Source organism: Mycena indigotica, assembly GCF_014461135.1.
Source record: "Mycena indigotica strain 171206Taipei chromosome Unknown Mind.scaff0001, whole genome shotgun sequence".
NCBI lineage: Eukaryota > Fungi > Basidiomycota > Agaricomycetes > Agaricales > Mycenaceae > Mycena > Mycena indigotica.
Window position 1 is genome coordinate 2,758,749 of NW_023503000.1, and position 27,765 is coordinate 2,786,513.

Here is a 27,765-nt window from a genome sequence, read left to right on the forward strand (position 1 = left end):
GTGCACTGCCATGTGCTGATCGTAGAGATGACACACGCTTCAGTCGGCTGATTTGATGGAAAGAGAGTCAGTTTGTACATAGAGCTCGGAACGGCTGTTGGCGTCCACAGTTTAGTGGGTATTGCAAAAAGAAGGAGCAACCCATATTTTTTTCTCAAAATTGAGACTAGTGTAATTATCAAATCAAAGCTTATCAAACTAATCACGTGAGTTTTGGCTCTTGTTTTCTATTATGCCGCCCAAAAAGGCGGCAGCAAAGGCAGCCCCCAAGGAAGCCGCTTCGACGACACCCCAACCAGCGCCAGCACCGATCTCGAATGCCCTTGTACCTAGGGGGACTCGGAATGTTGTCCAAAGTGGGAAAAGTAAAACGAAGAGAGACGGGGAAGGTCGAAAGCCAACGACTGCACGCGCCCTTATCCTCCGCAATGCGGCTCGTGGGGCCGGAGAAGTCATGCTCGTCTCAAAACTACTCGGTCGTGAAAAACTTGACCTCCTTCTCGGTATGTCCTTTACCACTTTCTTTGACCATACTAATCTTTCACTCAAAGAGGACATGATCAAGCAGAAAGCTGCTGGCGCAATCATGACCCCTTTCCAACTGGAAAGCGCTATCAAGATTGCAGACTCTCAATGCAGTTGTACGATTCCGCCTGTGTGTCTTCCCTTTGAATCATGACAACTGCAGCATTCCTCGACGATATCGCGCATCTTCAAGATCCAGTATTATTTGTGCCTATAATTGACATGGAGTGGTCATCTCGCATTCCTACAAAGGACCCCAAAGCGCAAGAGCCACTCAAAAGCGCAAGTGCCGTTGCCAGAACGGTCGCCACGAGGTAAAATCGAAAAACACCTCATCTAAAAAATGACGCACCATCCATCAGAATCCACAACACCTACATGCTTGCAGCAGCATGGAAACTCGTTGCGGATACAGTCCATGACTTGGAGGATATGGGCTTACGCGATGATATGGACATCAAGACACAATTGAAAAACGACCCTGAATTGCGCATCAAGTACATTGCTCTCTATACCTTTGTCGTCAACACACTAGTCAAATTCTTACAAGATCGTTTTTCAGTGCTAGCGACGACTACACGTATGACCTCCGTTGTTGTTGATTACCAGCTTTGACTTCCTCCAGCCCATTTTGCGCAATACTTCAAGGTCAAGGAGCCCGGCGAAGACGACAATCTCGAGGAGCAATGCATATTCGATCTTGAAGCTCTCCGGGCGGCCGGAAAGTCTTTTCTCGATTCGATCATTCTTGAGATTAGTTTCCCCAATGGCCGTTATGACCAAAACTTACTCATGGAGCTACTTCGCGACGCAGTCGATGAGGCTCCAAGAGATAGTAAGCGGTTTCCACAAACCCTTTGGGACGCAGTGGGCGATCTTTCTGAGGCCGTTCGGCTCTGTGCCATGCTTGAAGCGCCATTGCTCGATCCAATGTTCGCTGACGCCAAAGCTGCCCCAGCGGAGAAGCTTCCTGGATACGATGCGTGGTTTGACGCGATGATGTTGTCGCTCAAGGCTACGGAGGATGTCACGCCTTTCAAGGACATCATCTTTCCCCTCGCCAAAGCTAAGAAACAGGCGATACTCGAGACCATGTGGAAAGCTATCAACCAGGTGGGACTCTTGCGCAATCTATGGCGAACTTTCTGTTCTGACCCGACAACCAGATGTACAAGGCCTCAACCAAGAAGGACATAGACTCACTTTGGCGTTTGAATGAGGCTCTCAATCGTACCCCACAATGGCACACGATCCATGTTCCTGGGCTGAAGATTGCCAACGAGGGCAAACCAGAAAAGAAGAAAATGCTTACAATTACGGAAGGTGGGGAGGATACCGATGGCTCGATGCCGGAGCTGCAGTCTGTTTCCAACTCGTCAGAGGAGGACGATGATGACGAATCTGAATCTGAAGACGAGGAAGAAGACGACGGAGATGAAACCAGCAGCGAGTATGACGAGGATGCAGCAGATGAAATTCGCGATCAAGTGCGTGAAGCGATGGATGCTGCATATGAAGGCGATCTATTTGAGAAACCAGATGAAACAGAGGAGGACTCATCAAAGGGCAACGCATTCTTGAAACTTCTCGGGTCTCTCCGTGGGCGTGTGTTCAACTCAAGCACTAAACTTGGTGGGAAGAAAGCCCCTGCCGCCCGCAACCCCAAGACTGGATTTTTCGGTAAGACCAAAGCTGGCCCTCCCCCCAAGACCTCTGAGCAACCCACTGCTACTGGTTCGTGAATTATTATTCGACACACAACTCCTTCATCAATGTATTTCAGCCAAACCCAAAGGCAAGCAGGCGGCAACAGTCGAAGAGGTTGATGACGATGACGATGACAAGCCCTCTGCTCCCAAGAAGAAGAAGAAAAAGCCCAAGAAGAAAAAGAAAGCGGCCGGTGCTGGTGGCGGAACCGCAGAGGCGGATGGCGACGGTGATGACGGTGCTGAAGAAACAACACCGGCTCCTCCTTCGACAACAACCACAACCACAACCTCGCCAACTCCGACTTCACCAGCCAAAAAGACTCCTGTTGCCAAAGCTGCTGGGGTTGCTGGTCTCGCCGCGCAGATGTCTACTGTCTCGCTCGCTTCAACCGAAACCCTTGCACAGTCTGCTCATTCCTATCTCAAGTCAGAGAATCTACTTGAAGCCAAGGCCAAGGTCAAAACTACTGGCACGGCCGCTCCCGAGAAGAAGCATCGCGGATTCATGTCTAAGTTCACCAAGGAGAAAAAGACAGAAGAGCCCAAGAAGCCCAGACCCGGTCTTTTCTCTCGATTATCCAAAAAGGCAACCAACAGCATGCATCAACTCCTTCGCACTTCCGAAGATGAGACGAGGGGACTGTCCTCGATGAAGTGGGAGACATTCGTCAAGGTAAAGTGCCAACTGTTAGTATCTTCCAACGTGGTTCTGACTATTGGCCAGCTCATGGTTGAGCTGGGCTTCACATATGACCCCGGCACGGCTGGGTCCAGTGTCCGCTTTGACCCTCCAGACCCCAAGGATGTCTCTATCACTTTCCACAAGCGTGCGTGTTCTCCCCCCATATATTTTCTTTTGTCGCCAACTTGAGACCTAGCCCACCCTGATCCGACCATCCACCCAATCATGCTCCGCGAATTCGCCAAGAGGCTTAAGAAGAGTTATGGCTGGGTTGAGGCGGATCTCCTGGGTCACCCCTCAATGGTTTGAAGTATTTGTATCACTGCTCGTCTGAGAACGACAATGGGTGGCGATTCTGACCACCTTCCGGATATTGGACGTCCGTCTTTACGGTCTGTCTCCAAGCCGAATGGTGACCAGCGTCTGTGCAGCTGATTGGCGTTGGCGAACGAGCTATCTACGCAGCGAATGCGCGAATAGCGCCACATTAGTTAGTAATAAATAAACTCATATCTCAATTTCTTGAAGGCTTTATCCAAGTCCTGATGTACGCTTGTTCTTCTTCCTCACGGTTCACCACAACCGATTAGATAATGTTGAGTGGCTGCGATCAAAAAATCACGCAATGTGGCTGTGCTTGCTGCACGTGTGACGGTGACGACATGTAGCCGCGGCCACCTGCTTTTGTACTCGTCCTTTATTGTGCTGGAGCGTGAAAGACCGCTCGGAGCCCTTCCTTTCTTCCTCCAACATGTATCCGAAACTAATTACCAGCACTTTGCTGGCTGCTTGCGCGACAACCGTTACCGCCTGGGGTGCCGCTGGTGAGATCCGAAATCCAAAAGCCCTGGTCGCAATGACTGACTTTGCGAGACAGGCCATGAAATTGCGGCGACCATTGCGCAAATTCACCTCCACCCTAGCGTGCTCCCAACCATGTGCGAAATTCTCAACTTCACGTCGCAGAATCCAAACGAACCCCAATGCCATCTCGCGCCAGTCGCCACTTGGGCGGATAAACTACGATATAAGATGCGTTGGTCAGCCGCACTACACTACGTGGGAGCGGTTGGCGATCACCCATCGCAGCACTGTTTGTTTCCCGGAGCCAAGGGCTGGGAGGGCAAACGTGGGGTGAACGTGCTTGGCGGCATCAGGAATGTTACCGGCATTCTGCAAGACGTTGTGGCTCTCAGGGGAGCGAAACGCAATTTGTCCACCAGACAAATTGACGCCGCGAATGAGGCGCTCAAGTTTCTCATCCATTTTATGGGCGATATGCATATGCCGCTGCATCTCACTGGTCGCGACCGTGGCGGTAACTCGGACAAGGTGCTTTTCGGTGGCCGACAGACCAACCTCCATTCACTTTGGGACGGACTCCTCATTGCGAAAGCTATTCGCTCTGTCCCACGCAAGTATTCCCGCCCATTGCCCTCCAAGAAGATTGAATGGGCACTTCGCGACACTATCTACGACTCCTACGTTCGCATGATCATGGTGGAGGGCGTGCTTGGCAAATGGCAAAGCGAAGTCGCGGAATGGCTTACTTGTCCGGCTCCCGCTGCTACAAGACGGCCTAGCAGCTCATCAGCCTCACTCGTTCTTCCCGCTCCATTCGGGCCATTACTTGAGCAAGTAATTGTCTTCTGCCGCCGCTACGTCTTTGGTCTCGTCACCCGCTCCCCTAGGTCTGAGACTGACGATGACCTTATTTGCCCGTATGCATGGGCTCAACCTATTCACTCGCTCAACTGCGAGATAGTTTGGCCTCCTGCGTTGGACGAACCACCATATAGCGAGTCACGCTTAGACGGAGCACTTGAGCGACGAGATGACCATTCTTCGAAAGTTCTTGATGCCCTCGAGAAACTAGAGAAAGAGGCTGCGCCAATTGGCGGACCATACCTCGAACTTGATACCCCCGAGTACAGCGGCGTTATCGCTGATCAGTGGATTGTTGAGAAACTACTCGCACAAGCGGGGATTCGTTTGGCAGGAATTCTCAACTATCTATTCGCCGACATGGGAGAGGATGGGCGAGAAGTCCACGGTGGGCTGACACTGAACCTTTGAGCTGAAGTCATGACCCTCGATGTCCAATAACGAGTGACGACCGAAAGTTTGTATTAGAATGTTTTGTAGACCTTAATGGCTGTAGACAGCAAACATTTTTATATTGAGTTAACCATGTAACGCGCATCACAACCTCCTTTCCTCTTTACCACCATGTTCAACCAAAGAGTAGTCGTCGGTGAATCCATCAGAGGAATTGGAGGCTATCATCCGGAACGATCCAATGCAGCAATTCCACCGTTCCAACCATACCGCTTTTCATCCACAGTCCGATCAATCCAACCTTGTGCCAGTGAATCGCCCATAGTCTAACCGCAAGCTACAATTTGAAGATACTTAGCACGACTTACAAAATTTACTTGTCGAGGCAACAGCAGTATATAAGTTGACCACGACGTCGACAGAGTCAGGCCTTGCAGCCCAGCTCCACCCTGTTGTGACTCCGACATCATGATGACTCATTATTAAAGGTAGCAGAATCAAAGGCGGACGCAAAGATTCGCCAAATCATACAGCTGCAGCTGGCAATGCCACCAATAAATCAGCTCCAAATTCCAGACCAGATAATCCGGAATCAAAAGCAATCACTGTCAATCTGATCCGCATCCCACGTGTTGACAAGTTGACAAGTTGGTGCCAAATGGGGAACTCGCATCCCTTTGACTTGCTTTTCTTCCGTGGACGCGACCGCTACGACTTGCTTCTGCTTTCTTTGACGATGGAAGACGTGTCGATGGCCAGCTCGAGCCAATCGCACATCACCAACCCAGAAGCTGATGCAACCCAGTCCACACAACCAGCTTACAGTCAAGAGGCGGAGGACACGAACGACTGCTGGGGGCTGCTCATACCCGCGAGTGGCGGTGCGCAAAAGGTTCGGCTTCTGCGTACCCAGGCGGTATATACTATTGGGAGAAGGAAGAGCAGCAACCTTTGTTTGGACAGCAACCATATTAGTGAGTTCACAAGTCGCGTTAGCGTTGATGTGCTTATTGTCGTAGGCAGCGACCATGCTACTATCACATGGAACAGCGTCGGCGGGGATGTCCTGATCCATGACCACTCGTCCAACGGCACTTGGGTTGGTCAAGTACTACCTTTGTAGACGTTGGGGCCTGAACATTCAACAGCTGGGTAACGACAGAATCGGGAAGAACAACACACGCGTACTGGAAGATGGAATGCAGATAACATTCGGGCCTAAGAATTACATCCGGAAGGAAGGAGAGCCTGCGCCATCCAGTAAGCTCATTCCTCCCCCAATTTTTGTCCGCCTAATAACGACCCAAGTTTATATGTTTTGCGACCTTCTCCGTGTCAAAAGAGCAATCCATAAACACTACGGTGCGATTCTTTCTATTCTGCACACCCGTCTGACTGTAAGAAGATTTGGACAAAGAACTAGGCGTTGGCAATTTTGCTGTCGTATACCGTGCCCTTTCCCGGCGAAATGCCAAGTGGGTCGCCGTCAAGGTTATCAGTCAGGTTAGCTTCATTATAATCGTCGTCCCCGCGCCATGTGACATGCGCCTTCCAGGTCAGACGATATGCGGGAAGCGCAAGGGACGGCCTCGACGAAATCGGCATACTCCAAAACCTGCGTCATACGAACATCGTGCAGTTGTTGGAGCACTTTGAGAATTCGGACGATAGTCTTGGTATGGTTGACCATATGGTTTGATTTCCTTGGTCTGACTTGGTTTTCGTAGACCTTGTCTTTGAGCTTGTCGAAGGCGGCGACCTTGACAGCTACATCCGCAAATATAACGGCGGTGTTGGCGGTTTGTGTGGGTGTCCTATGATTCTTTGTTGGAACGTCCAAACCAACTATCAACAGCCGAAGGTATGACCCGCCATTTGGCGGACCAGATTTGTGCGGGCACCGCCTTTATCCACAGTAACAACATAACGCACCGGGACTTGAAACCTGAGGTACTTATCTGTGCTTGTTTTGTCTTATTTGTGCTCAATGACTTGGTAGAACATTCTTCTAACAGTGGACGACCCTCCAAAGGTCAAAATCGCTGACTTTGGGGTTGCGAAGCTGACCACAGAAGGGACAGACTTGAAGGTATATTCGTATTGTGTCGTACTGATGGTTTTCAAACATCGTAGACCATTTGCGGAACTCTGCAATATATGGCCCCCGAAATTCTCAGCCGTCTTTCGACAGACCCGCCATATACGCACCGTGTAGACAGCTGGAGCATTGGGTGTCTCATTTTCACCATGTGAGTATAAATCTCGACAAGCTAATCCGACTGACGATTCAAGGTTCACCACACATGTCCCGTGGCCTCCTTCGAATGACAGTCCTGTCGATCTCCGAGACTTGATGGCACAACGAGGCATCGCTGGCATCCAGTGGGACTTCATCACTCGCAAGAACCTCTCCAAGCCAGGTACGCTCACAACTTAGATGCTTGAATAATGGGTTAATTGTCTACCTTATTAGCCCGACAATTTCTAGACAGTCTGCTCATGTTCAATCCCGACCAGCGATTGGACCTCAGCAAGGCCCGATCCCAGCCGTGGATGTCGAATTTTAAACGCGCATATGTCATTGACGCTGACACCGGGGACCTCACGCGTTCACTCAGCTGGCGCGACTCCACGGCTGATTTTGGAAAGACAATATCAAGTCCCAACGACCTTGTCCGTGAAAAGACAGTCGACCCATATGAAAATGAAAACGAGGAGGAAGTTCACCAGCACCCGGTGGCGGGGTCGTCGTTGGACCCGTACGCTGACCCGCCGATGCCCATCCCTCTGGCCCGTCCTCCTCGTCAAAAGCAATTGCCCGATATTGCCGAAGTATCGGCCGATGCCGCTTATGCTCCGGCCACACGCAACAAAGGCAAAGGCAAGGCGAAAGCGCAAACATCTGACCTGGTGCCTGCACCCGACTCTGCCAACAGCAGCGCATACTTGTATGGCAACACGGGTGCCGCGCCGTCACCGCTGGACCCAGTGCCTGAGGTGGAAGAAATGCAGGTGGACAGGAAGACCGCTAAACGCAAGCGTGACCATGGGGACAACGTGGTTGCGCTTGCAATGGGCGGGGATTCGCTGAGCAGTCTGAGCAGTATGTCCAGCGACGGGGAGCCAGCGCAGCCAGAATTGAAGCCAGCGGCGTCTTCATCGAAGACACGAAAGACGGCTGCTGCTGCTGCTGCTAGACCTCCCCCGGCTAAACGGGGCAGGATAGCGGAGCCAGAAGCAGTAATAGCCAGCAAGAAACCTCCATCAACGTCGAGGAAGCCTCCATCAGCGGCACGTGCCCCCCGCAAGCCTCCGCCGCTGACTGGGAGTAAGCCTCCAAGTACAAGAGGCAGGAAACGCGCAACAACGGCCGATCCGGAAACCGAGGAGCCAAGTAGGACACGTGCAAGACGTTGAGTTCCATTAATTCGATATCTGGGACTGAAACCAAGCTGCTTCGTACATATCTGCGTTGTCGAATAGGAAGGATTCCTTTCTTGCTTTCAAGTTGTATCTCATCGTATTGTTTTTGGTTTCTTTACTGTAGTTAAACATATTAGAGTACTGCTGTCATCCCGATCTTATCTAATCTAATCTGATCAAGGACGAAAACCAAAAAAAAAAACATCACCACTCGATTAGTCCTTCCTTGTTGAAATAGACCCCGCTTTGACCACCCTCCTCGAGTGCAGTCTTGACAATGATTCGCGCTCCCTCAGAGGGCGGTATCGTTCCCATATAATCGCTCAGCTTCGTCGCATTGAAGCCTAGTCCACATCAGCGCACAAAATACCAGAAATCGCGAATGCATCTATACCAGGGCAGATTGACACAACCCGGACCCCGTGACCCCTTTGCTCCTCCTCGATAGCCCAAATCAGAGTCAAGTGGTTAAGCGCAGACTTGCTGGAGCTGTACGCGGGCGACTCGATTGGCGGCGGCGGGCGTTTGGTGTGCCAGGCATGCGACGCGAGGGAGGACGACATGTTTATGATTGCGCCATTTTTGTTGAGCAGCGGGCGAAGGGCAGCGGTGATGGCGGCGGTGCCGGTGACGTTGACAGCGTAGACCTCTTGAAAGGATTGGGTGGCGACGGCAGCACTGGCAAGGATGTGTCAGCTTCAATTGCGCGAACAATGAGACTGACTTGTTTACGAGCACATCAAGCCCTGCTAACTTCCTCTCCTTCAGTGCTGTCTCTACTGTTCCGGTGGCGCTCCGTATCGACTCCTCATCCGTGATGTCGAGTTGTACTGGGACCACCAGTGAAGAAGGATGGATCTCAGAGACAAACTTGGTGATCGCCTGTTTGGCGTTTGAGAGTTTGCGGGAGCCTGCCATATGCTTGGTTCGTGGCCATGGGGTAAACGGGCGACGACATACCCATGAAGACGAGTGTGTTTTCTGTCTGTGCGAGCTGCTGGACGGTATGAAATCCCAGACCCTGTTGGTATTATTCAGAGAGTTAGCATGCGAGGGCTCCCTACAAACCTGGTTTGCGCCAGTGACAAGGATACTTCGTAGAGACGCCATGTAGCTGAGAGTGTTCTAACCAAAGCTTGCTCCAGGCGCTTTTAAAGGTTGGCGGCATCGAATAAGCAGTCAAGACAAAGCTTTCAGAGAGAGATTGGTGAGCTTTTTGTCTCGCATGAGCTTCCCGATCCCGGAACAGGCTCTGTGAGAGTTTCTTGGCTCAGTTCATGGGCAAGATTCCGCGTTTCCGCGGGTGCTACCCATGGACGATGCGAACCATCGACAAAGACTCGGCGGTTGAACACTGAACAGTCGTCACGACACCAATCAATCGGATCATTCGGTCCTGATCTTATCTTATCTTATTTCTTGCTTTGGGAGGATACTGTACAGATAAATAGCTGCATTGTCCGATTTCTAGTTAGATTATCTTCTCCACTAAGGTGATATCCCTCTCGCACCAGCAAGACCACCACTTAAGCCTGCAGATCCAAAAGGCAATAGGCGCGTTATCCGCTCCTCGTCACACGCCTTGAAAGCTTCCTCCCAAAATCGTTCTCCAGCAGGCACGTCTTTCCACCCCCCTCGATAGAAGGCGCCTAGTTCACGCATCTTGTCTGGGGCAGTCATTTCTGATACCTTGGCCCAATACGGCGGTGGGCCATTGGCGGTTGCACCGTCGGGGGCAGCGTACCAGCCATTGGTAGCGAGAATGACGGCGGGCGGGACAGTGATACGACCAACTTTGTAGCAGAGCTGGGAAACCGAGACCGCTAGGGAGGCTTGTTAGGCATGCATTCATTTTGGAAACTCGATGATGACGCACTGTACAAAAGCGACCCATCTGACTCCTTCTGTTGGGCTGCACGTGCTAACAAGGCCCGAGAGACTGCATCTGGCTCGGCCCCTTGTTTTAGCTGCTTGAGCGCGGCGGGTGTGACTTCTCCAGTCAATGGAGTCGCCGGCGCTGTGATATTTGGCACAAAACTCTCTTCGAGTGGTGGGGTTGCACCACTCTCAATAGCAGGCGACCGAGACCGCTTGAGGTTTGCTCTTGATTTGGCAGATGCGGGCTTCACAAAGCGGCACACCATATACATCTATAGGGTATGTTCAAGGTAGAACTGCATCAAGTCGTAAACACGCGCCCATTTCTCGTCCCATGAAGCTATGGAGCAGCGGACTTCGTAGGTAGACAGCATCGGAATCTCCCGTATGAAGTGGAAATGGGTTGCTAGGACCACGCGTCAGTCAATTGTTAGAAAATATGTGTGTGTCGACTGACCAGCCAGCGGACTAAAGCCTCCTGCTCGGAACAAGTTGGGGAAAGTGCTCAATGCCAATCTAAATCGCACAGAGTCGAGTGCACGAGGATACGAGGAGTTACTCTGGTGCAAATAAAAGTCTGCATCGTCAAAACCTTGGCCAATGGTTCAACACCAGCTAACCAGAGCATTGAAATGAGACTTACTAACGAACTTCCTATACGCAAACACCTTCTTGAAGGGATGGAGCCCAACCGGTTGGCGGTCTTCGAACCATTTGTGCCACGCACGTCGCTTGGCTTCACGGTTGAGGTAGAAATGTGTAAGGATATGCCAGCCTTGCTCCAGACGCGCCTCGATCAACACGGCAAAGACTCGAACTAGAGGTATGGGTGAGTAATTGACTTTTGACACTCAAAATCTAGAGCAGACCATGCCAGACCCCCGGTAATGACCCGATATTCAACACCAGCAGCGCCAAACCGATGTATTTCGCTACGGTGAGCGCAAGTGTCCAGAGGTAGGCCATAGACGCGTTGGTTGGGGTTCAAGTGTGCATAACCATCGGCTGGGACAATGATTCACATCGAGGTGCTGACAAGAGTCGGTACTTATCAAAGTTGACCCGTTGACACATACAGATTTGGTTGATTGTCTCATCAACCCAACCCTAACCCCAACTCGACTAATTGTACAAATCCAAATATCACAATCGCACACAACCACGACGAAGTCCATAACCTTGACCCCACGGCATCATTCTTACTGGGACTCGGGCTCCCACCCAGTTTCCCCGCGGGGCGGGCAACAGGCACGCCTGTCGTCGAGAACTTGGGTACACCCGTTGGTGCTGGCTCGAAAGTCGCTTTATTATTTGTGTCACTATCTTGTTGTCTGTAGTGTCGAAAGTACTCACAGACTGGGTTTCCTTTATTGTTGTTGATCGCATTAGCAACAGCTTTTCGATACAGATCCCCAGCATCAGGTGGGACGGTAGAAAGCAGGCCAATAAGTGGTGGATCGCGGGACGGGTGAGTGAGGTTCCCGAAATAATACGCTGAGAGGACGCTGAGGGAAATGATTGTTAGAAAACGGCAATGGCTCTAAATCTGAAACGAATACCTTCTGAGGAAAGGGTCGCCCAAGCTCCAGCTATGCTGATATCCTCGCCCATCCTCCGGCGGGTCTGTTCGAAAGACATTCGCAATGCAATTCCGCATCTCGCCCTCATTAGCCTGCGCCGCAAAGTCACGCGGGTCTACGGGAAACATCTTTCCAGCAATCTTGAAAGCAAGCGTGTGAGGAGTCGAGCAAGCAAAGGTCTGGCCACCAAGGCGTCGATTCATCACGCTCAGCACATCAGCAGGACCGCGTATAAGGGAGTTTCCTGTGTCAATGAGGGCCGAGAGTCTGATACTCGAAGAACTCAGATTTGAACGCGGCAGAACGACACCGTCCAGGTAGACATCATCTATGAATAGCTCCCAAGCGAGAGGGTACACCTTTAGACGATTAGCTTGGTTAAACTTCAACTGAGACCTTCTACCTCATTTGGCGAGTCTGGCGGGGCCTCCAACACGCCAGGATAGCCACGGATGTGATTCCATGTCAGTGATGAAGACTGAACTCCAGATGGTAATTCGCCCATAGTAAGGACACCTGCATTTCCTCCGATATCGAGTGTGTTGCGTTGGAGAGCAATGCTAAACATCGGTAGTTGAAGGGATTTAGCAGCAACCATACGGGGGAACGCGGGGCCCTCTTTCAAGTATGATTTAAAGGCGGCAGCAGTCAAGTCAGTAGCAGAAGCTCGTTTCTGAGTACCACTAACAAGCTGGCTGAGGTGAGGGAAAAATCTCGTGCCATAGTTTGAAGGAGTGTGTTGGCGAGAGATTACGTCCCGACGACTTGACCGCGATCTAGTGAACTGTGCAGCAAAGATCTGGTTCCAGATAACACTGTTCAAAGCGAAACCGAGTCCAAAGAGGCCGGCGCATTTGTTTTCAATGACCGTAGTAGTAGTGTCGTTGATAGCAGCAAAGAACTGGTTTGGGATAGAGATGCCTCCAAAAACGATTGTGTCTGAACCAATAATCCCCGCAGCATGTGTGCCGGTCAAAGAATCACCGTAGAGAAGGTCAACGTTCATCCCAGTCTTGGTTACGGTTGATTGTGGGAAAAGAGGCACCACTCCACGTTCGCAGTTTGTGCAAGCGTCGCTGGCGACCCATAAGTCGGAAGAGCCAGTGTCTAGGTTACTGAGAGACAGGCTTGGCTGGAGATGCAAAGCATACCAAGGACAAGTGGCGTCTCCATCCCTCCAACTTTCACTAGAACACTGTAGGTCCTGGACGCCGGTTAGGCGCATCAAGAGTGAGAAAAAGAGCACATACACATCGAAAAAGTTGCCCAGCCCCGCCGCTCCAGTCAACCCCTCCCTCCGCTGCAAATTATGTCGTTTCTCGGTCCGGAATAAAGGTAGATGTACACCATGTTCTGTTCGTTTCGGATGTAGGAGACGAGGGGTCTCAAAAGGCACGGCCAAGACGGTGGGAACTGAAAGAAGGAAAAGGCAAAAGAAGGTGAAAGTGAAGGAAAGCAGGGCCAGCTGCGCTGTCTGCATCGCAGCAGCAAATGGTGAACGTGAACCGGAAGCAAAGGGCAGATCCCGTCGCTTCACAGTCGCGCAGTATTCATATGAGAGTCTAGACTTCCATCAAATAAAATGTGGTTCGAAGCAAGGCTCTCGGATGAATAATACTTGGCGTGACACGTGACAACTCAACTTCCTTGATGAACGACGCTGCTGATGTCTGCAGAATCTTAGACGCTAAGCTAGAGGCCAGCCTCAGGGACTCCCTCACGCTGGCAAACTTTCTTGGATTTCAGACAGTGGATGCCGCGATTTGCTTCGTACCAAACCGTCCGACATATCAACAACTACTAGACCGCACAAGGGCACTGGAGGCGGAGAATACGCGTATGGTCGAGGAAAAAGAGGCTTTGGCTGCTCGAATAACGGCTCAGACAGAAGCCCAGTGCGTTTTATCATATACGGCGCGTTGCCCAACTTCACAATCCAAATATAGTTCCACAATTCCTCGTGCCACCCATAGTGCTGTGGTAAAAGAACTGCAGGCGCTCACCAGGAGATACGACGAATTACTAGCAGTCAAACAAAAGTCCGACGAGCGATACGCGAATGATCAACGCAAATTCCACGCTTTGGCACTTTACATGAAGAGTCCTGAATATCGGAACATGGAGGACGAGTACAGGGCCAATTATCATAGCCTCACGCCGCAGGAGAGGGCCCAGAGAAGAGTAGCGAAGGACGTCCTGCTCGAAACGAAATTGGCCGAAATTGGACTGGAAATTCCGCCTAACTTCTGTTCGTAGTCCTTTTCCTATCCCACTGTGGATTCTTGACTAGTCATAGCACAGACGAGCCAAGACGATAAGCCTGACCAGAACAAAGAAAACCAACCTACTCCCACGCGAACACCCCAACGTTCTACTCTCAAGCACCGTTCTCAGTCTTTGCCGCGACCTGCCGCAGTGCTGGAAAACTCTTCTGCTGCGAACAGGTCTTACTTTGCCACAGACAACTATGGCACAATTTTGGTTCCCGACTCCTCTGATGTTGAACGAAGCCCGCTCGCAAACACTTCGCCCCTAAAACACCTGGAGATCCCAACGGCCGATGTCTCTCAAACGGAGTCCGATTATTCACAAGGTTCTTCTTACATCCTTTCAACTTCCTTCCTATCTCTCAACATTTGACTAGATCTATTCCCCAAGATTAAACCCATCGTCAGGAAAGACGATAATTCAGTCGAGATTATCGAGTCGTCAAAGGCTCGACCCAAATCCGTCAGTAAATCCCGTCCCCACAGTCGAGTGCAGCATAGTCCTGGTGGAAATGCATCGGCGGAAGAGCAACCTGGAGAGCGACCGAGGAAGATACGCCGCGTGAGCAGCCCAGGACCTTCCGATCGGTCGAAGCGTCAAGATTCTACTAGCCATCCAGGCAGTTCTGCCGCAACTCCACTGTATGTGAGCAACGGTGATACCCCGACCTCCCAAAGAACAGACAGTCACATCGTGACGACCAAGAAACCCGTCAGCAAAGCTGACAAGCGTGTGCACTCACCAGGACAACCCGAATTCCATACCCCAGTTCCCAAGGCTCAAGCGGGCTCCAGTAAACAATCTATTGACTACTCAGTCTACAAGGGACGCGGGCGATACGCCAACTCTGCGTGCGTGTTTTCTCAGCTGCGACACGGTCGAAGGCTTCGACTCAATAGATTGACAGCAACCAAACTATCAACGCCAAATTCGCGATCGATGCTACACGGAACCGGGGAATGGATTTTGAATATGATGATGTGGTACGAGGACGAGAACAAAGGCGGCAACTCCACGCAGAAGACTGCGAATGCTGCCGTGGGGTAGGCCTCGTTTCCGTCTTGCATGTGGTTGTTGACATGGATCGAACAGTATTATGAGGGTGTTGGTTCAATGCCCAATCGACTACAACCACCGCTTTGGCGCTCACCGCCCAAGGAAGCTGCACCCACGCGTGAAGAGCAAGTGGCTGCGCACAAACAGTCCATCTCGCGACATCGACATAACTGGACCCGTGGAAATACGCCACCGGATTATTGGGAGATCGGGTTCCCTAACACCCAGCAAGTCAACGCAATCAATGAGAAGGCACAGAAGATGCAGCAAGAAAAGGAAAAGATGGTTGAGCAGGAGGCCAACAAGGCCAATGGACGGTACTATCGAAAAGGTTGACAGAACAATTGAAAACTGTGGATTGATGTGTTCGGGTTTATTATTGACAGGGCATTTCGTTTGAATCAAACAAGTATCGAGAGCGCGGATAGCTTGACTCAATTCTCATTGTTGAACGAGAAGCAGTCAGAGATCGCATGTTGTCCAAGACCGACAGTGGGAGGACCGAATGACAGTGACTTACCACTAGTCGGTCTTAAAACGTAGACCGGGATGTCGTTTTCGTTTCAAGGAGTACTCTGGCTATGCTCCAAGGGAGCCATCCTGAGCCATCGCTCCGATGTTCCAGGGCGGCATTTCGGTCGTACTGACCCCACTCTTAAGATAGGTCCTCGGCAACGACTTCCGAAGTTTCCCAGCAACATTGCATAGCGCATCTCTTGATCAAGAATTCACTTTATATTCCCTCCAGCTCAAGTTCTCCCAAGTCCGTTGGTGTTGGGTGATTCCTCTGTCGTACCTGCTCTCTATGGTCTAGAAGACCGGATTTCATTTTGAACGGAGACACATTTTTTATTGACAAGATAACCGAGGTTAAGCGCCATCACATCGCGCTTCTTGTTTGAGTGATGGCTCTTTAAATTTACACACCCTCTTCCCTTGCTGTTTCCCCCCGTCGCTGCCCCGACCGCTGGTGCAAGGAGGTCGCCCTCCCAGGCATGGACGATGGCCCTACTCCCGCCGTACTTCGCGATATATTCATTACGCGCTATGTGAATGGTAGCCTTATTTGGTTTCGGCAAACTATCCCAGTGCTCAATGTTCGTTAGCCGCCGCCTTTGTGGTCGGTGTCCCGCCAGCTTCTTGAACCAATCGATAATGGCCTCAGATTTTACTTTACGACCATCTTCTGACGCTCGGAACGGAAATCTCACTGATATGGCCCGCAAAATTAACTTCCGCCAAAGCCCTCTTTCTTTATGTTCGCTACGTGGTACCCTGTGCCATGATTCTATATACCGTCCGTGCGTTGCCTCCACCCTCTCATTTGCGAGTTGAGGCCTCACTACGGGGGTAGAACTCTCTGGTCTTGCATCAAGTTTAACATTGTCTGACGCTGTAAGTTCCGTCCTTGTAATCATTTCCAGTCGTTCTAACCATTACCAGTTGTGAGTAAAGAGACTCAAATGCTTCCTGTGCCTCAAAGAAAACACAGTTGTCGCTGGTGGATGAGTTTCGCAGTGAGTGCTTGCCTCTGATAGACATCGTTTTTTGCTCAAAGGTAATGCAGGCCTTCATAGGATGGGCCGCTGTTGCTAGTAGTAATTGTGCGCAGCGCTCATCCGTATCCCGCACAACGCTGACCGCAACAAGTTTTAATTTTGCTTCGGCTCTGGGTTATATGGGGTGAGTGCAGTAACCAGCCCTCGCCAATCTGCTCATTTCGCTCCGCTTAGACCGCAATCGCAGGCTGATGATTTGGACCATGATATGCTTTATTATCATCCAGACAACCGGCCTGATTGCAGCCTGCATCTTGGTCTGGCAAATGAGGCGTTCGTGTCGCTGCCGCCGTTCTCTCACCAGGCTCACATTGTTTATCCAGCCCATCTACAGTGGAATAAGGGAGCCCAGATGTGCATATTTAATAGACACGTTCAAGTGAGCATATTATGGATACCTGGAATGGTCTTCGACATCATTCTTTTCCTCGTCACTTGGTGGAATGCCCTCAACAAGCCACGGCCGTCCAATGCGCCGTTAGCTGCCACCATGTACAGAGATGGGCTGTTCTACTTCGTGGTGGGTATAAGACAACTAGAATTATTCCAATCTGACCTTGACTAGGTCCTTCTCGCTCTTCGTATCCTCAACACAGTGCTCGCTGAAGCTCCCCACGTCTGTCGCTTGTTGAAGCACTGCATTTCCCGCGTTTCTGACTGGTTCTTCGCAGATTCAAAACGGCCTTACGTTCGTTGCGATGTTGTACGTTCCTCCTTTCAGAGTGCTGATGCTGTGGGGTTAATAAGCTATTTACAGCCCCGTCTTGTGCTTGACTGCCACAACGACATGTCGACTCATCATCAGGCTACGAGAGGTCTCAGACGACGAGCAGCTATCTTATGATGCTCCTGATGAGATGCTCACAGTCAATGGTGACTACGACGAGCTTGAACATTCTGGTGTACAAATCGATATGTTGCGTTCCAGTTCCGTTGGTCCTTCCACACCAATGAGAGCGACGGGTAGATGGTATTGAAGACTGTAGCTGCAATGTACTTTAGTTCTGTATTTGGCAACCTGTCTCCTCCCCAACTCCACGCTTACATAAGCGTCTAAGATTCGACGGATGAGCGAATCATGACATCAAGGCGGAGTGCTCCTCCTTTATAATACATATTCTGTCCACCTCGCTACGCTTCCAACTACACCATGAATTCACTCTCGCCTCTTCGTTCAACTCTCAATCGCAGTTCTTTTGCAGCTCGCCAAATCGCCATACGCCCTGTGACATTGCCCATCTTACACAAGCGAAACGAGGCCAGTTATCCTGGTCTGAAACCCGGTGAGGCCGTTTCGTTCAAGTTGGGGGTGCCTATGTTGTAACAAACTGAATGGTGTTCCTCTTAGGAAGCGAAAACTTTGCACATGCAGCACAAAACATCCGAGAAGAGGCCGCCAAGTCGGGGAAGGATATCGCTGCAGCTATTGCTGGCGTCAACGTCCCAAAGGATGGTTTTGTGAGTTTCGCAGGTTGTGCTACCAAACCATTGTCTGACTCAAGGCAGATGGGAGTGACTGGTTTTGTCGCGTCTGAAGTTCCCAAGCCAGTTATGGTATTCGGTCTTGCTGGTGGGTTGTTCACCTGAGATCTGGCATATGATTGACTCTTTCCATAGGTGGCATTCCTTATCTCGGTGCGGGGGCAACCACAGTCTATCTTGCTTATCAGGCTGGCCTTGCCACTTCCGGCCAAGTTGGCAATATCGATCCCGGAGTTGCGACCACTATTCTTGATCAAGCGCTCAATGTGCAAACAACATACGGAGCCGTGATGCTCAGTTTCTTGGGGGCTCTTCATTGGGGAATGGAGTTCTCTGGGCTAGGTGGTCATCAGGGCTGGAAGAGGTTGGCATTGGGAGCAGCACCTGTGTTGTATGCTTGGCCAACTTTGGCACTTGACCCGACCATGGCTCTTGCTGCGCAATGGGCTGGCTTCACCGGTTTGTGGTGGGCAGACTTGAAGGCCACACAAGCTGGTTGGAGTAAGTCTTCAGTTCAGGTATCTTATCGTCGTTTCAACGTTTCATAGCACCCAAATGGTACGCGCAATACCGCTTCTATTTGTCCATTCTAGTTGGCACTTGGTATGCCTCCACCGTCGCCATGTCAATCAGCTGACTAGTTCCGCAGTATTCTGGGCTCTCTGGCTGGGGTAACATACTGGGGCCCGGTAGGAGGACATGGTCACGATCTCCACCTCATTCGCGAGCAACGCAGAGCTTTAGCAACCAAGCCAGAGGATGTGTCCGGTAGTGAGGTTACTTTGGTCAAGGGCGATGAGACTTGGACGCGGTTGCGCAAGACAGAAGATTTGAAGCGTGAACAAGCCGAGAAGGAGGGAAAGAAGCTTGAAGAAAAGAAAGAGCATGACGAATGAACTCCATCACAAAGCAAAAGTGTATTATAAAACCGTGTATAGTATCATCGCGATAAGTCAGTCTACACTGCTGCACGGTCTTTTTATGCAAATTTCATGACTGAACAGCATAGGATACTATTATGCCGCTTTCTATGGTAATCCTAAAATCATGATATCCGCATGTTGTGATGATTAGCAGTAGGACGACGATAACAGTTCCATAGCACATTTTTAAGCTCTGCAATTTTCTTAAGACTGATTGACAGTGGGCGACAGTTTACAGCACTGATCCCCAGGGCTTGGACAGGTTGTCCGGCCGCTTGTGGCGGATTTGATCAAATCGGGACACAAGTGGCCGGAATCGGTCAAATGGGGAGAAATGATGGAATTGTCGCCGGCCCCGGGGACTCACACGTCAAACAATTCAGAATACACGCGTTCTGCGTGCATGATCCTCATGGGGGCGCTTTATGCTCCTTGTCGCTCACATCCATGGCCGAAGGACAGTGCCCACCACAGAGACCATCTCTCAGTACTCCATTTGCCCGCCGAATAGCAATCCGAAAGCACCGCTTCCATCACTGGCATCAGCACCGATCTGCGGGGAAACGGCATGCCTGTCACCGCAAAACCCTATTTGGCAAAACAATTCTTGGTCTGGTCGCAACTGTTATTTGGGCAAGTTTGGCTGTACATGCATATATGCAACTCCACCAAACAAGTCTATGTTATGTCTACATGCTCTTATATTTTCTACTTGTCTCATATCCTATCTTCAGTGTGTTTTCTGAATTATTCATTGATTATTTATTGATCATCTCTATTTTCTAGTTTGTCGGAAATTCCAAGTTTCTTGGGAATTACTCCACACAGCCACAATATCTGACAGACATACAAAAGGAAGACTGAAATATCAAATAACTGTCATTGGTGCTACAACTAGGCCTCAGTTTTTATGTATGTTTTTTTTAAAAAATATGTATTTAGGTTCTGTCTAAGTCCAAATCAGATATAGAGCCAAGGCAAACTGTAGATGATATATTGCAACTCTTGCGAAAACGGTGTATACCTGATCTTAGACGGATTAGATGCAGTCTCTTGTTTCCCCAAAGCAGACATATAGCCCTTGATCCAGATGATATTCTCCAAGATATTGGCATTAAAAACTTGTCTGTACTTTATCTTCGCATATCAGTCTTGGGAGGGTCTGGAAGATCACATGGTTAGATATTAAATCCTGCATATAGTCACTAAAGTTTTAACAAATATTATTTAGGATCAGATATTCTGTCTTTTAGCCAGAAGACAGGAAATTTTCCATCTAAACGCCCAGATAGTAGGTATACTCAGATTCACACATATTACCTAGAATTAATATCAAATAATTTTTATAGTTTGGATACCTGCAGCTTCTCAGAAATTTGCATGCACTGTGTGCCCAAACAACAATCCAGTATTGTGGAAACATATTGCTCAACATGAAGACTCTCATAGACATATTGAAAATCTGCATAGGGCTGATAACCTGAATAGGTCTCAACCATCTCATACTACTCCTCAGACAAGAGATCTTGTTGGAGGACTGCTAACTCAGACACTCCTAGATGCAACTCGTAATTCAAGGTCAAATAATTGGATTAATGAGTCCACTGGAACAGCAGATTGGAGAAACTTGGCAGATGTTGATATGCAATTTGAAGATCCCAATGCTCAGGATAAATTGCTAGTACAGCTACAGCAGTTTTTAGAAGCAGGCATGGACTCTGAAGATGAAGAGTGTGAATGTAGTGAATTAGATTCCAATTCAGCCCTATCAGATCAAGATTCAGAGAACTTTGGTTAGTATAGTTGACAATTATTTTAGATCTCACCTATCTGATAAGTGAAAATAGAACTTCCACATGCCCCAAAAGCGTAAAATAAATCTTGAAGATTTCAAGTCTGAATGGTACCCATGGCCAGACAAAGAGGTTATCTAATAGTCTAACTTTGGTTACTTGCTGACAATAGACAGACCTGTGTATTAGATATTCTGCGACATCTTCCACGTTGTTCATTCTCAAGAAAGCCAAAATGCAGCTATTCATTGGGCTATGGAAACCCTTGGACTGCATAGCCTCCCATCTGATCGTATAATGGATGATATTGACAAAACACTTCAGTCATTATGTGGGGTACAAAGTATCAAGTATCAAGGTGCCTTTGGTCATATATATTATGTAAATGATATGGCAGCTATTATTGCACAAGTAACAAACTTGTTCTATAATACATAATTAATACTTACTGTCATTTTAGGAAATGTCAAATCCAATTGTTCGGTCAAAGCTTCATTTTTTCCCAGAAGATGCTGGTCCATCACTTTCTCAGGCTTGGCAGGCTCACAGATGGTTAAAGGAACTAGACCCTGACTTGACCACACCTATGATACTAAAGCATCAAGATTTTTATATTCATGAACCTGCTCTATTAGCAAATGGTGCAGTTTGTATGCCAATGCGGTGGTTTCAGCGTTCAGGACATATATATGCAAAGGCATGCCAAATGACAAGAAGCCCAAATGGATGGATTGTTGAGACAGATCATCAGATTGATATTTTAGATACAGAATTTTCTTTCTCACTTCCTAGCTTTATCCAAACCTATGAAGCCCGAGGTCTTCTAGATCCTAGGAATATACTAGGTATGTTATAATATTAATTATATAATTATCCCTGATTTCTTTTATAGGAGAACACTCTAGGAAAGACAATACATTTATACCATGGTCTAAAACAAATCCTAGTGAGGGTAATCCATGGCGTAAAAAATCTAGAGGTTATCAAGTACTAGCCTTTCCAATTTGGCTTTACTGTGATGATACATCAGGAAACTTGTCCAAAAAATGGAACAAACACAATTCATTTCTGTTTACAGCTGCAGGTCTTCCCCGGACAGAAGTACATCAAGAGTCTAATATTCACTTTCTGTCTACATCCAATATTGCTCCACCATTAGAAATGCTAGATGGCATTGTGAAACAACTACAGTATGTATATTTTCTGTACTAACTAGATATAGCATACTGATTAATAGCTAGGGTTGCTCAGACTAATGGTATCTGGGCATGGGATTCATATTATCAAGACTATGTTCTAGTTATTCCCTCTGTTCTTGCTATGCTTGGTGATAATCCAATGCAAAGTGAGATTGCATGTCATATTGGTTTTAGGGGAAAACTTTTCTGTCGGGTCTGCTGGGCCAAGGGAGAAGCTGATCAAGAAGAAAACTCTGATAATGAAAATAATGCCCAGACATTTTCAGATAGCAGTCTGAGTGATGCAGATGTGCCAGGTGTCATGAATCAAGATCAAACAACTCACACATCTAAAAAGAAAAAGAAAAAGAAAAAACAGGACTATACAGTACCTGAGATAATAAGCAGGATATCACAGTTTATGAATATTGGCATCTCCAGAACTAGAGCAGAAAGTTGCAAACATTTACAGTCCCAATTTCAAACTGCATCAGTTGTTGGGGGACAGACTAGATATAAGAAGATGCGAACAGAATCTGGAATCAAAGACACTTTTATGGAAGGATTTCTAGCGCGCCTCTTTGCTGTATCTGGCCGCCGAGGGGGAAGTAAAGAGCAAAAACAAGTCAACTTAAATATGCTCAAGAAAGATCTTCCTATGGATGTTACAAGCCCAGTATGGCGTATCAAAGGTAGTTGAAACCTAAAGATTATAGTATTTAGTTGCTTATCTTATATAGACTTTGATCCACATAGTGATACACCAGTTGAAATTCTTCATGTTATCCTTCTAGGTTTTGTGAAATATTTCTGGAGAGATGCTATTGCTAGACTGAAGCCAGATCAGAAGGAGCTCTTAGCAATCAGACTTTCCTCATTCAATGTATCAGGTCTTGGAATCCCCCCTCTCTCTGGACATACACTAGTGACATATGCTGGTTCATTAGTGGGACGTGACTTCCGTACCATTGTGCAAGTTGCTCCATTTGTTCTTCATGGGCTTCTATCAACTGAGAGAATTGAGACATGGGTTGCTTTAAGTCATATTGTGACCTTAGTCTGGCAACCTTCAATCAATAATTTGGATCAATATCTTGTAAGTCTTTTTTAATAAATTTATTTTCTGAATTGACAGAAATATAGATAGATCTGAAAACTGCTATTGATCATTTCTTGGATTGTACCTGTCGTTTAAGTCTCAACTGGTTCAACAAACCCAAATTTCATATTATCCTCCATCTACCGGATCATATCCGCCGATTTGGTCCAGCAATGCTATTTGCAACAGAGGGATTTGAATCATTCAACTCTGTTATCAGATCATGCAGTGTGCATAGTAATAGGCATGCTCCCTCAAAGGATATTGCTATACAAATGGCAAGAGGGAATAGACTTCGTCATCTCCTAAGTGGGGGCCATTTCTTTGTATCACAGTCTAGCTCCAGACACCAACAACAACAACAACAACAACAACAACAACACAGTCTGAGTCACCATGGATGAGGCTCTTACTTACAGAATTTTTACAAGGTGCTTGGTATACTATTGGACCAGGACCACAAAAATTTCTTCAAACACAAGCCCTTTGCTGCAAATTCCTAGGTATATCTGAAATTTCTACTTCTCCTTCTCCTGGCACATGTTACCACACTGGGCCAAAAAAACTTTGGAGCACAACAAGATCTGCCAAAATACAGAATTCTATTGCTGCACTCTCAGGATATCATCCTGAAACAACATATGTTCATACACCACAACAGGTTCTATTGAAAAATGGAGATATATGTGAGATAGGGCATGGTGTTGTTTATAGGACATACAATGATACAAGACAAATTGGCACCATTTCTGAGATTGTACAAATCTTAGGATCATCTGCACAGCATAGTGGAAGGGCTAATTTTGTCTTGATAGAGGAAACATCTCTTGGACCACCACACTCCATTTATTGTATGAGAGAAATACAAAAACTTGAGAATTACACTTGTGTTGAAATTGATGTAAGTTGTTTAACTATTTTTCACTATTTTTTTAAAAGAAGTTTTGAATAGGATATACTCTGTACAGTGAATATACAACACAACTGTGCAGATAATAAGTGTCAAACCTCACGTACTCGAGTTGTGTGGCAGGAGCGAGAACAAGCAGTGACTAAAGAGCTTGCTATCCAGCACCAATCTCAAATAGCAAATAATTGGATAGTTAATACTGCACAAATGAGAGATGCAGAGGTGCTCAGACCATTCAAATCAAGTCCAGTATATCTTCAGAGGGAGCATATCATCCACCAGGCTGCTACCTTACAATTTGCTTCACTTAAATCAAAAGCAAAGACCAAGGCTCAAGACAATGATATGGCAGGATCAAATGCATACACTACAGTGGAGCATATAAACCCTTCAAGGCTAGTGAATACACCAGTAACACAGGCAAATATAGCTAGTTCCAGTCATTCTTCTCTGGTATCACAACATACAGGGTCAAGTAACCTTAGGAATATTTTAAATATGGATGTTGATTAGTATTCTGAGAGTCTATAGCTTGTATGCCATATTTTATAAACCTTCAATACTATGTAATAAAGCTCTGAATGTAAGTTGTGGTGACAGAACGGGAAATGATGTGAAATCATGTGACCGTGACTATCAGCACATGACCTTCATCAACCTCTTTTTTCTTCAAGTCTGCACCACACCCAGGCATCGGGTGTGGGGAAAATCCATGGCCAACGGCACATCTGCTAACCCCAAAGTATGTCGTCTGACCCGACCCTGGCATGCTCCGCCCGCGCGCTCACGTATTACACGCTAAACCAGGCTTACCGACGTCGTTGATGCGCTGGCACTCGTTTCATGGTGAATAATTGGATAGTTAATACTGCACAAATGAGAGATGCAGAGGTGCTCAGACCATTCAAATCAAGTCCAGTATATCTTCAGAGGGAGCATATCATCCACCAGGCTGCTACCTTACAATTTGCTTCACTTAAATCAAAAGCAAAGACCAAGGCTCAAGACAATGATATGGCAGGATCAAATGCATACACTACAGTGGAGCATATAAACCCTTCAAGGCTAGTGAATACACCAGTAACACAGGCAAATATAGCTAGTTCCAGTCATTCTTCTCTGGTATCACAACATACAGGGTCAAGTAACCTTAGGAATATTTTAAATATGGATGTTGATTAGTATTCTGAGAGTCTATAGCTTGTATGCCATATTTTATAAACCTTCAATACTATGTAATAAAGCTCTGAATGTAAGTTGTGGTGACAGAACGGGAAATGATGTGAAATCATGTGACCGTGACTATCAGCACATGACCTTCATCAACCTCTTTTTTCTTCAAGTCTGCACCACACCCAGGCATCGGGTGTGGGGAAAATCCATGGCCAACGGCACATCTGCTAACCCCAAAGTATGTCGTCTGACCCGACCCTGGCATGCTCCGCCCGCGCGCTCACGTATTACACGCTAAACCAGGCTTACCGACGTCGTTGATGCGCTGGCACTCGTTTCATGGTGAACATGGTCAGGTCCCCGCTCTTCGTTTGCAGCAAGTATTCTCTACCTGTCCGGGTCTTGAACTCATCTGTTGGCCCCCTCCAGATGGTATAAAAGGCAGCGTATTTTGTGCCTCAATATTTTCATCCCCTTCGTTCCTTCTTCCATGTCCTACGCCTACCAGCAGTCCCAAAACGGCCAGCGTTACTCAATGATGACGACGAGCGACTACGAGAACACCTTCGAAATGGATATATCGTCCCAGGACTACAACTCGGCACCGTTCACTCAAATTCCCCGACAAAACTCATCCGACTCCTTCGACTCCAGCCAGCCTGCGGCTCCCTCTTTGGCATCGACTCTCATCCATGTAGTCAACCCGATTGACTTTGTGGAATCCATTTCGGCCACACTGGAGCTTAGCCTTGAGAACAAGGCTGAATTGCATCGTTTACGAGCAGTGCGTGATAATTTATTTACACCCTTTTGTACTTATCCATGCCTTCAGTCGTTGGACCTTCCTCATAGCGAGCTCATCCCCATCCTCTTCTCGGCAGCACACAACCTCTTCAACGTGCAAATGGCATTGGCCAATGCTGCTGCGATTGCAGAGCTCAAGGCGGAGATTCTTCAATTGCGGAAAACACTCCACCAGGTGGCCTTGACACAGGACCAGAAGGTATGTGGCCCGATTAATCATCCTCGTGTTCTTCACTGACCGTTTTATAAGGACGAAGTCATTGCAGCAGTGAAGCTCGTCGTTTTTGATCCAAAACGGCAACTATTCGACAATGACAGCCTTATTACCTCCACTATCGTGCGTTCTCCAATTAACTCTTATCTCATGTCTGACTCGCAACAGGCCAGCCTCAAAAAGAACAAAGCCACTAACGGCTTCTACGACATTTTCAACGACTACAGCGCTCCGCGTGCTCGTATACTTCAAAAGGACATACGAACACATGCTTCCTATGCAAAGAACTCTCTGTTGAAACATGTATGTCCTCTGTTCTGGTCTGTGTGGGCTGACCTGTTATTCATAGATCGGGGAGAGCATCAACCAAAGCTTGACCACAGCAACGCGTGGCGCCGCCAAGAAGATGGGACTTGAGTCCACCAAGATCGCCAACAAACACCTACTCCGGATGATTCTCTATGTGCGTATTCCATTGTATTCATCTAATTTGCTCATCACAGGCAGCGGGACTTTGCGCGACTCAATCCTAAACTCCTACATGAAGACAGCAACAAGTTTCAGTCTACCGACTCCTCCACTAACATAAGCAACACCGCCAAGCCTCGGAAGACGGACCAGTCGTTCTGGGGTCTTTTCAGCGGCCATGTCGGCAATCTGGTGAAAGATTTTGGGACGGAAACAAGCAGCGATGAGTGGAAAAAGTGTGTCGTCGGCCCAGTATCTGTCTTAAAACTGATGACTCGACAGGTATTTCATGGTGCGTGTCAAGAAAGAAGAAGAGCTTCATCCCGAAGACCCCATCGATGGCCTGCGAGAATACAAGGCGCGCACGCCTCTCACTCAAGCCGGTCCCTCGGCTGGTCCACAAGTCGGCGCACAGCCTGAAGCTCGCCACATTCGACCACTCCCACGACGTCTCGACGGCATGTCTGGTGCGGCTTCAATCTGGGGTTCATTCTCGCGCTGACTTAGTCTAGTTCCCGCGCCGTCGACTTCGGCACTACAGGGCAATAACCAAGGCATGTGGTTTTCACTCGGATGTGTCTTCAGGCTGAAGAGCTCCAAGGTTTCGGTGCCAACACAGCATCCCACTTCAGTTCCAGCCAGCTCCCCCCTCTGCGCGGCAGTCATATGCATGGTAAGCCGCCCATTAAACCATGGGACCGTTACTAAAGCTTGGGGTATACAGCGGATACCACTTTGCCTAGCATCAGCCAGTTGGGATATGGAACTGCTCCGGCATTCCAAGGTGGTGTGTGTCGCATAGCGTCTGTGCACTCACTGACATGTTTTTAGCACATGGTAATCAGGGAGGCTCATATCGGGGATGACTAGACATCATAGTGGCAAATCTCGGGTTCATTCTTAGTTCATAGGGTCTGTTGCTTAGCTTACGAGTGGATTTAATGGTTCTCTGCGTGTTTATACGGATGTGATTATGAGTTCGG

The 27,765-nt window shown here is 48.3% G+C and overlaps 9 protein-coding genes across 9 annotated transcripts; 7 read left to right on the forward strand and 2 right to left on the reverse strand.

Moving 5' to 3' along the window:
* Positions 1–217: 217 nt before the first annotated feature.
* MIND_00083500 (uncharacterized protein) lies at positions 218–3,225 on the forward strand (the record flags this gene model as incomplete). The annotated part of the gene is made up of 9 exons (XM_037357792.1): positions 218–503; positions 552–641; positions 689–839; positions 888–1,105; positions 1,151–1,638; positions 1,692–2,259; positions 2,309–2,907; positions 2,959–3,061; positions 3,113–3,225. The coding sequence occupies exons 1-9, from the start codon at positions 233–235 to the stop codon at positions 3,223–3,225; spliced, it is 2,601 nt and encodes an 866-aa protein (XP_037225702.1). The 5' UTR covers positions 218–232.
* Positions 3,226–3,667: 442 nt separating this feature from the next.
* MIND_00083600 (uncharacterized protein) lies at positions 3,668–4,992 on the forward strand (the record flags this gene model as incomplete). The annotated part of the gene is made up of 2 exons (XM_037357793.1): positions 3,668–3,740; positions 3,794–4,992. 2 exons carry the CDS (start codon positions 3,668–3,670, stop codon positions 4,990–4,992), a joined length of 1,272 nt encoding a protein of 423 aa, XP_037225703.1.
* Positions 4,993–5,623: 631 nt separating this feature from the next.
* Positions 5,624–8,391, forward strand: MIND_00083700 (uncharacterized protein; the record flags this gene model as incomplete). Its single annotated transcript, XM_037357794.1, has 12 exons — positions 5,624–5,948; positions 5,994–6,073; positions 6,123–6,234; positions 6,283–6,336; positions 6,380–6,477; positions 6,530–6,650; positions 6,702–6,779; positions 6,830–6,924; positions 6,974–7,063; positions 7,108–7,223; positions 7,267–7,394; positions 7,448–8,391. The coding sequence occupies exons 1-12, from the start codon at positions 5,633–5,635 to the stop codon at positions 8,389–8,391; spliced, it is 2,232 nt and encodes a 743-aa protein (XP_037225704.1). The 5' UTR covers positions 5,624–5,632.
* Positions 8,392–8,601: 210 nt separating this feature from the next.
* On the reverse strand, positions 8,602–9,507 carry MIND_00083800 (Short-chain dehydrogenase/reductase family protein; the record flags this gene model as incomplete). The annotated part of the gene is made up of 5 exons (XM_037357795.1): positions 8,602–8,741; positions 8,792–9,075; positions 9,122–9,308; positions 9,358–9,418; positions 9,466–9,507. 5 exons carry the CDS (start codon positions 9,505–9,507, stop codon positions 8,602–8,604), a joined length of 714 nt encoding a protein of 237 aa, XP_037225705.1.
* A 378-nt stretch (positions 9,508–9,885) lies between these two features.
* MIND_00083900 (Peptidase A1 domain-containing protein) lies at positions 9,886–13,335 on the reverse strand (the record flags this gene model as incomplete). Its single annotated transcript, XM_037357796.1, has 12 exons — positions 9,886–10,220; positions 10,274–10,547; positions 10,632–10,681; positions 10,733–10,867; positions 10,919–11,092; positions 11,145–11,207; positions 11,479–11,577; positions 11,629–11,780; positions 11,835–12,214; positions 12,259–12,962; positions 13,007–13,059; positions 13,106–13,335. The coding sequence occupies 12 exons, from the start codon at positions 13,333–13,335 to the stop codon at positions 9,886–9,888; spliced, it is 2,649 nt and encodes an 882-aa protein (XP_037225706.1).
* Positions 13,336–13,505: 170 nt separating this feature from the next.
* Positions 13,506–15,515, forward strand: MIND_00084000 (SAE2 domain-containing protein; the record flags this gene model as incomplete). Its single annotated transcript, XM_037357797.1, has 6 exons — positions 13,506–13,750; positions 13,802–14,103; positions 14,152–14,448; positions 14,500–14,974; positions 15,031–15,166; positions 15,216–15,515. 6 exons carry the CDS (start codon positions 13,506–13,508, stop codon positions 15,513–15,515), a joined length of 1,755 nt encoding a protein of 584 aa, XP_037225707.1.
* Positions 15,516–16,174: 659 nt separating this feature from the next.
* MIND_00084100 (uncharacterized protein) lies at positions 16,175–17,715 on the forward strand (the record flags this gene model as incomplete). The annotated part of the gene is made up of 10 exons (XM_037357798.1): positions 16,175–16,235; positions 16,286–16,299; positions 16,345–16,480; positions 16,534–16,624; positions 16,672–16,696; positions 16,747–16,862; positions 16,913–17,258; positions 17,304–17,354; positions 17,410–17,441; positions 17,496–17,715. The coding sequence occupies 10 exons, from the start codon at positions 16,175–16,177 to the stop codon at positions 17,713–17,715; spliced, it is 1,092 nt and encodes a 363-aa protein (XP_037225708.1).
* Positions 17,716–17,888: 173 nt separating this feature from the next.
* On the forward strand, positions 17,889–19,116 carry MIND_00084200 (uncharacterized protein; the record flags this gene model as incomplete). Its single annotated transcript, XM_037357799.1, has 6 exons — positions 17,889–18,021; positions 18,087–18,196; positions 18,245–18,308; positions 18,356–18,721; positions 18,769–18,823; positions 18,870–19,116. 6 exons carry the CDS (start codon positions 17,889–17,891, stop codon positions 19,114–19,116), a joined length of 975 nt encoding a protein of 324 aa, XP_037225709.1.
* Positions 19,117–25,616: 6,500 nt separating this feature from the next.
* MIND_00084300 (uncharacterized protein) lies at positions 25,617–27,652 on the forward strand (the record flags this gene model as incomplete). Its single annotated transcript, XM_037357800.1, has 11 exons — positions 25,617–25,672; positions 25,726–26,080; positions 26,129–26,299; positions 26,351–26,437; positions 26,483–26,617; positions 26,664–26,777; positions 26,822–27,018; positions 27,065–27,249; positions 27,295–27,455; positions 27,507–27,569; positions 27,614–27,652. 11 exons carry the CDS (start codon positions 25,617–25,619, stop codon positions 27,650–27,652), a joined length of 1,563 nt encoding a protein of 520 aa, XP_037225710.1.
* Between the last annotated feature and the right edge of the window lie 113 nt (positions 27,653–27,765).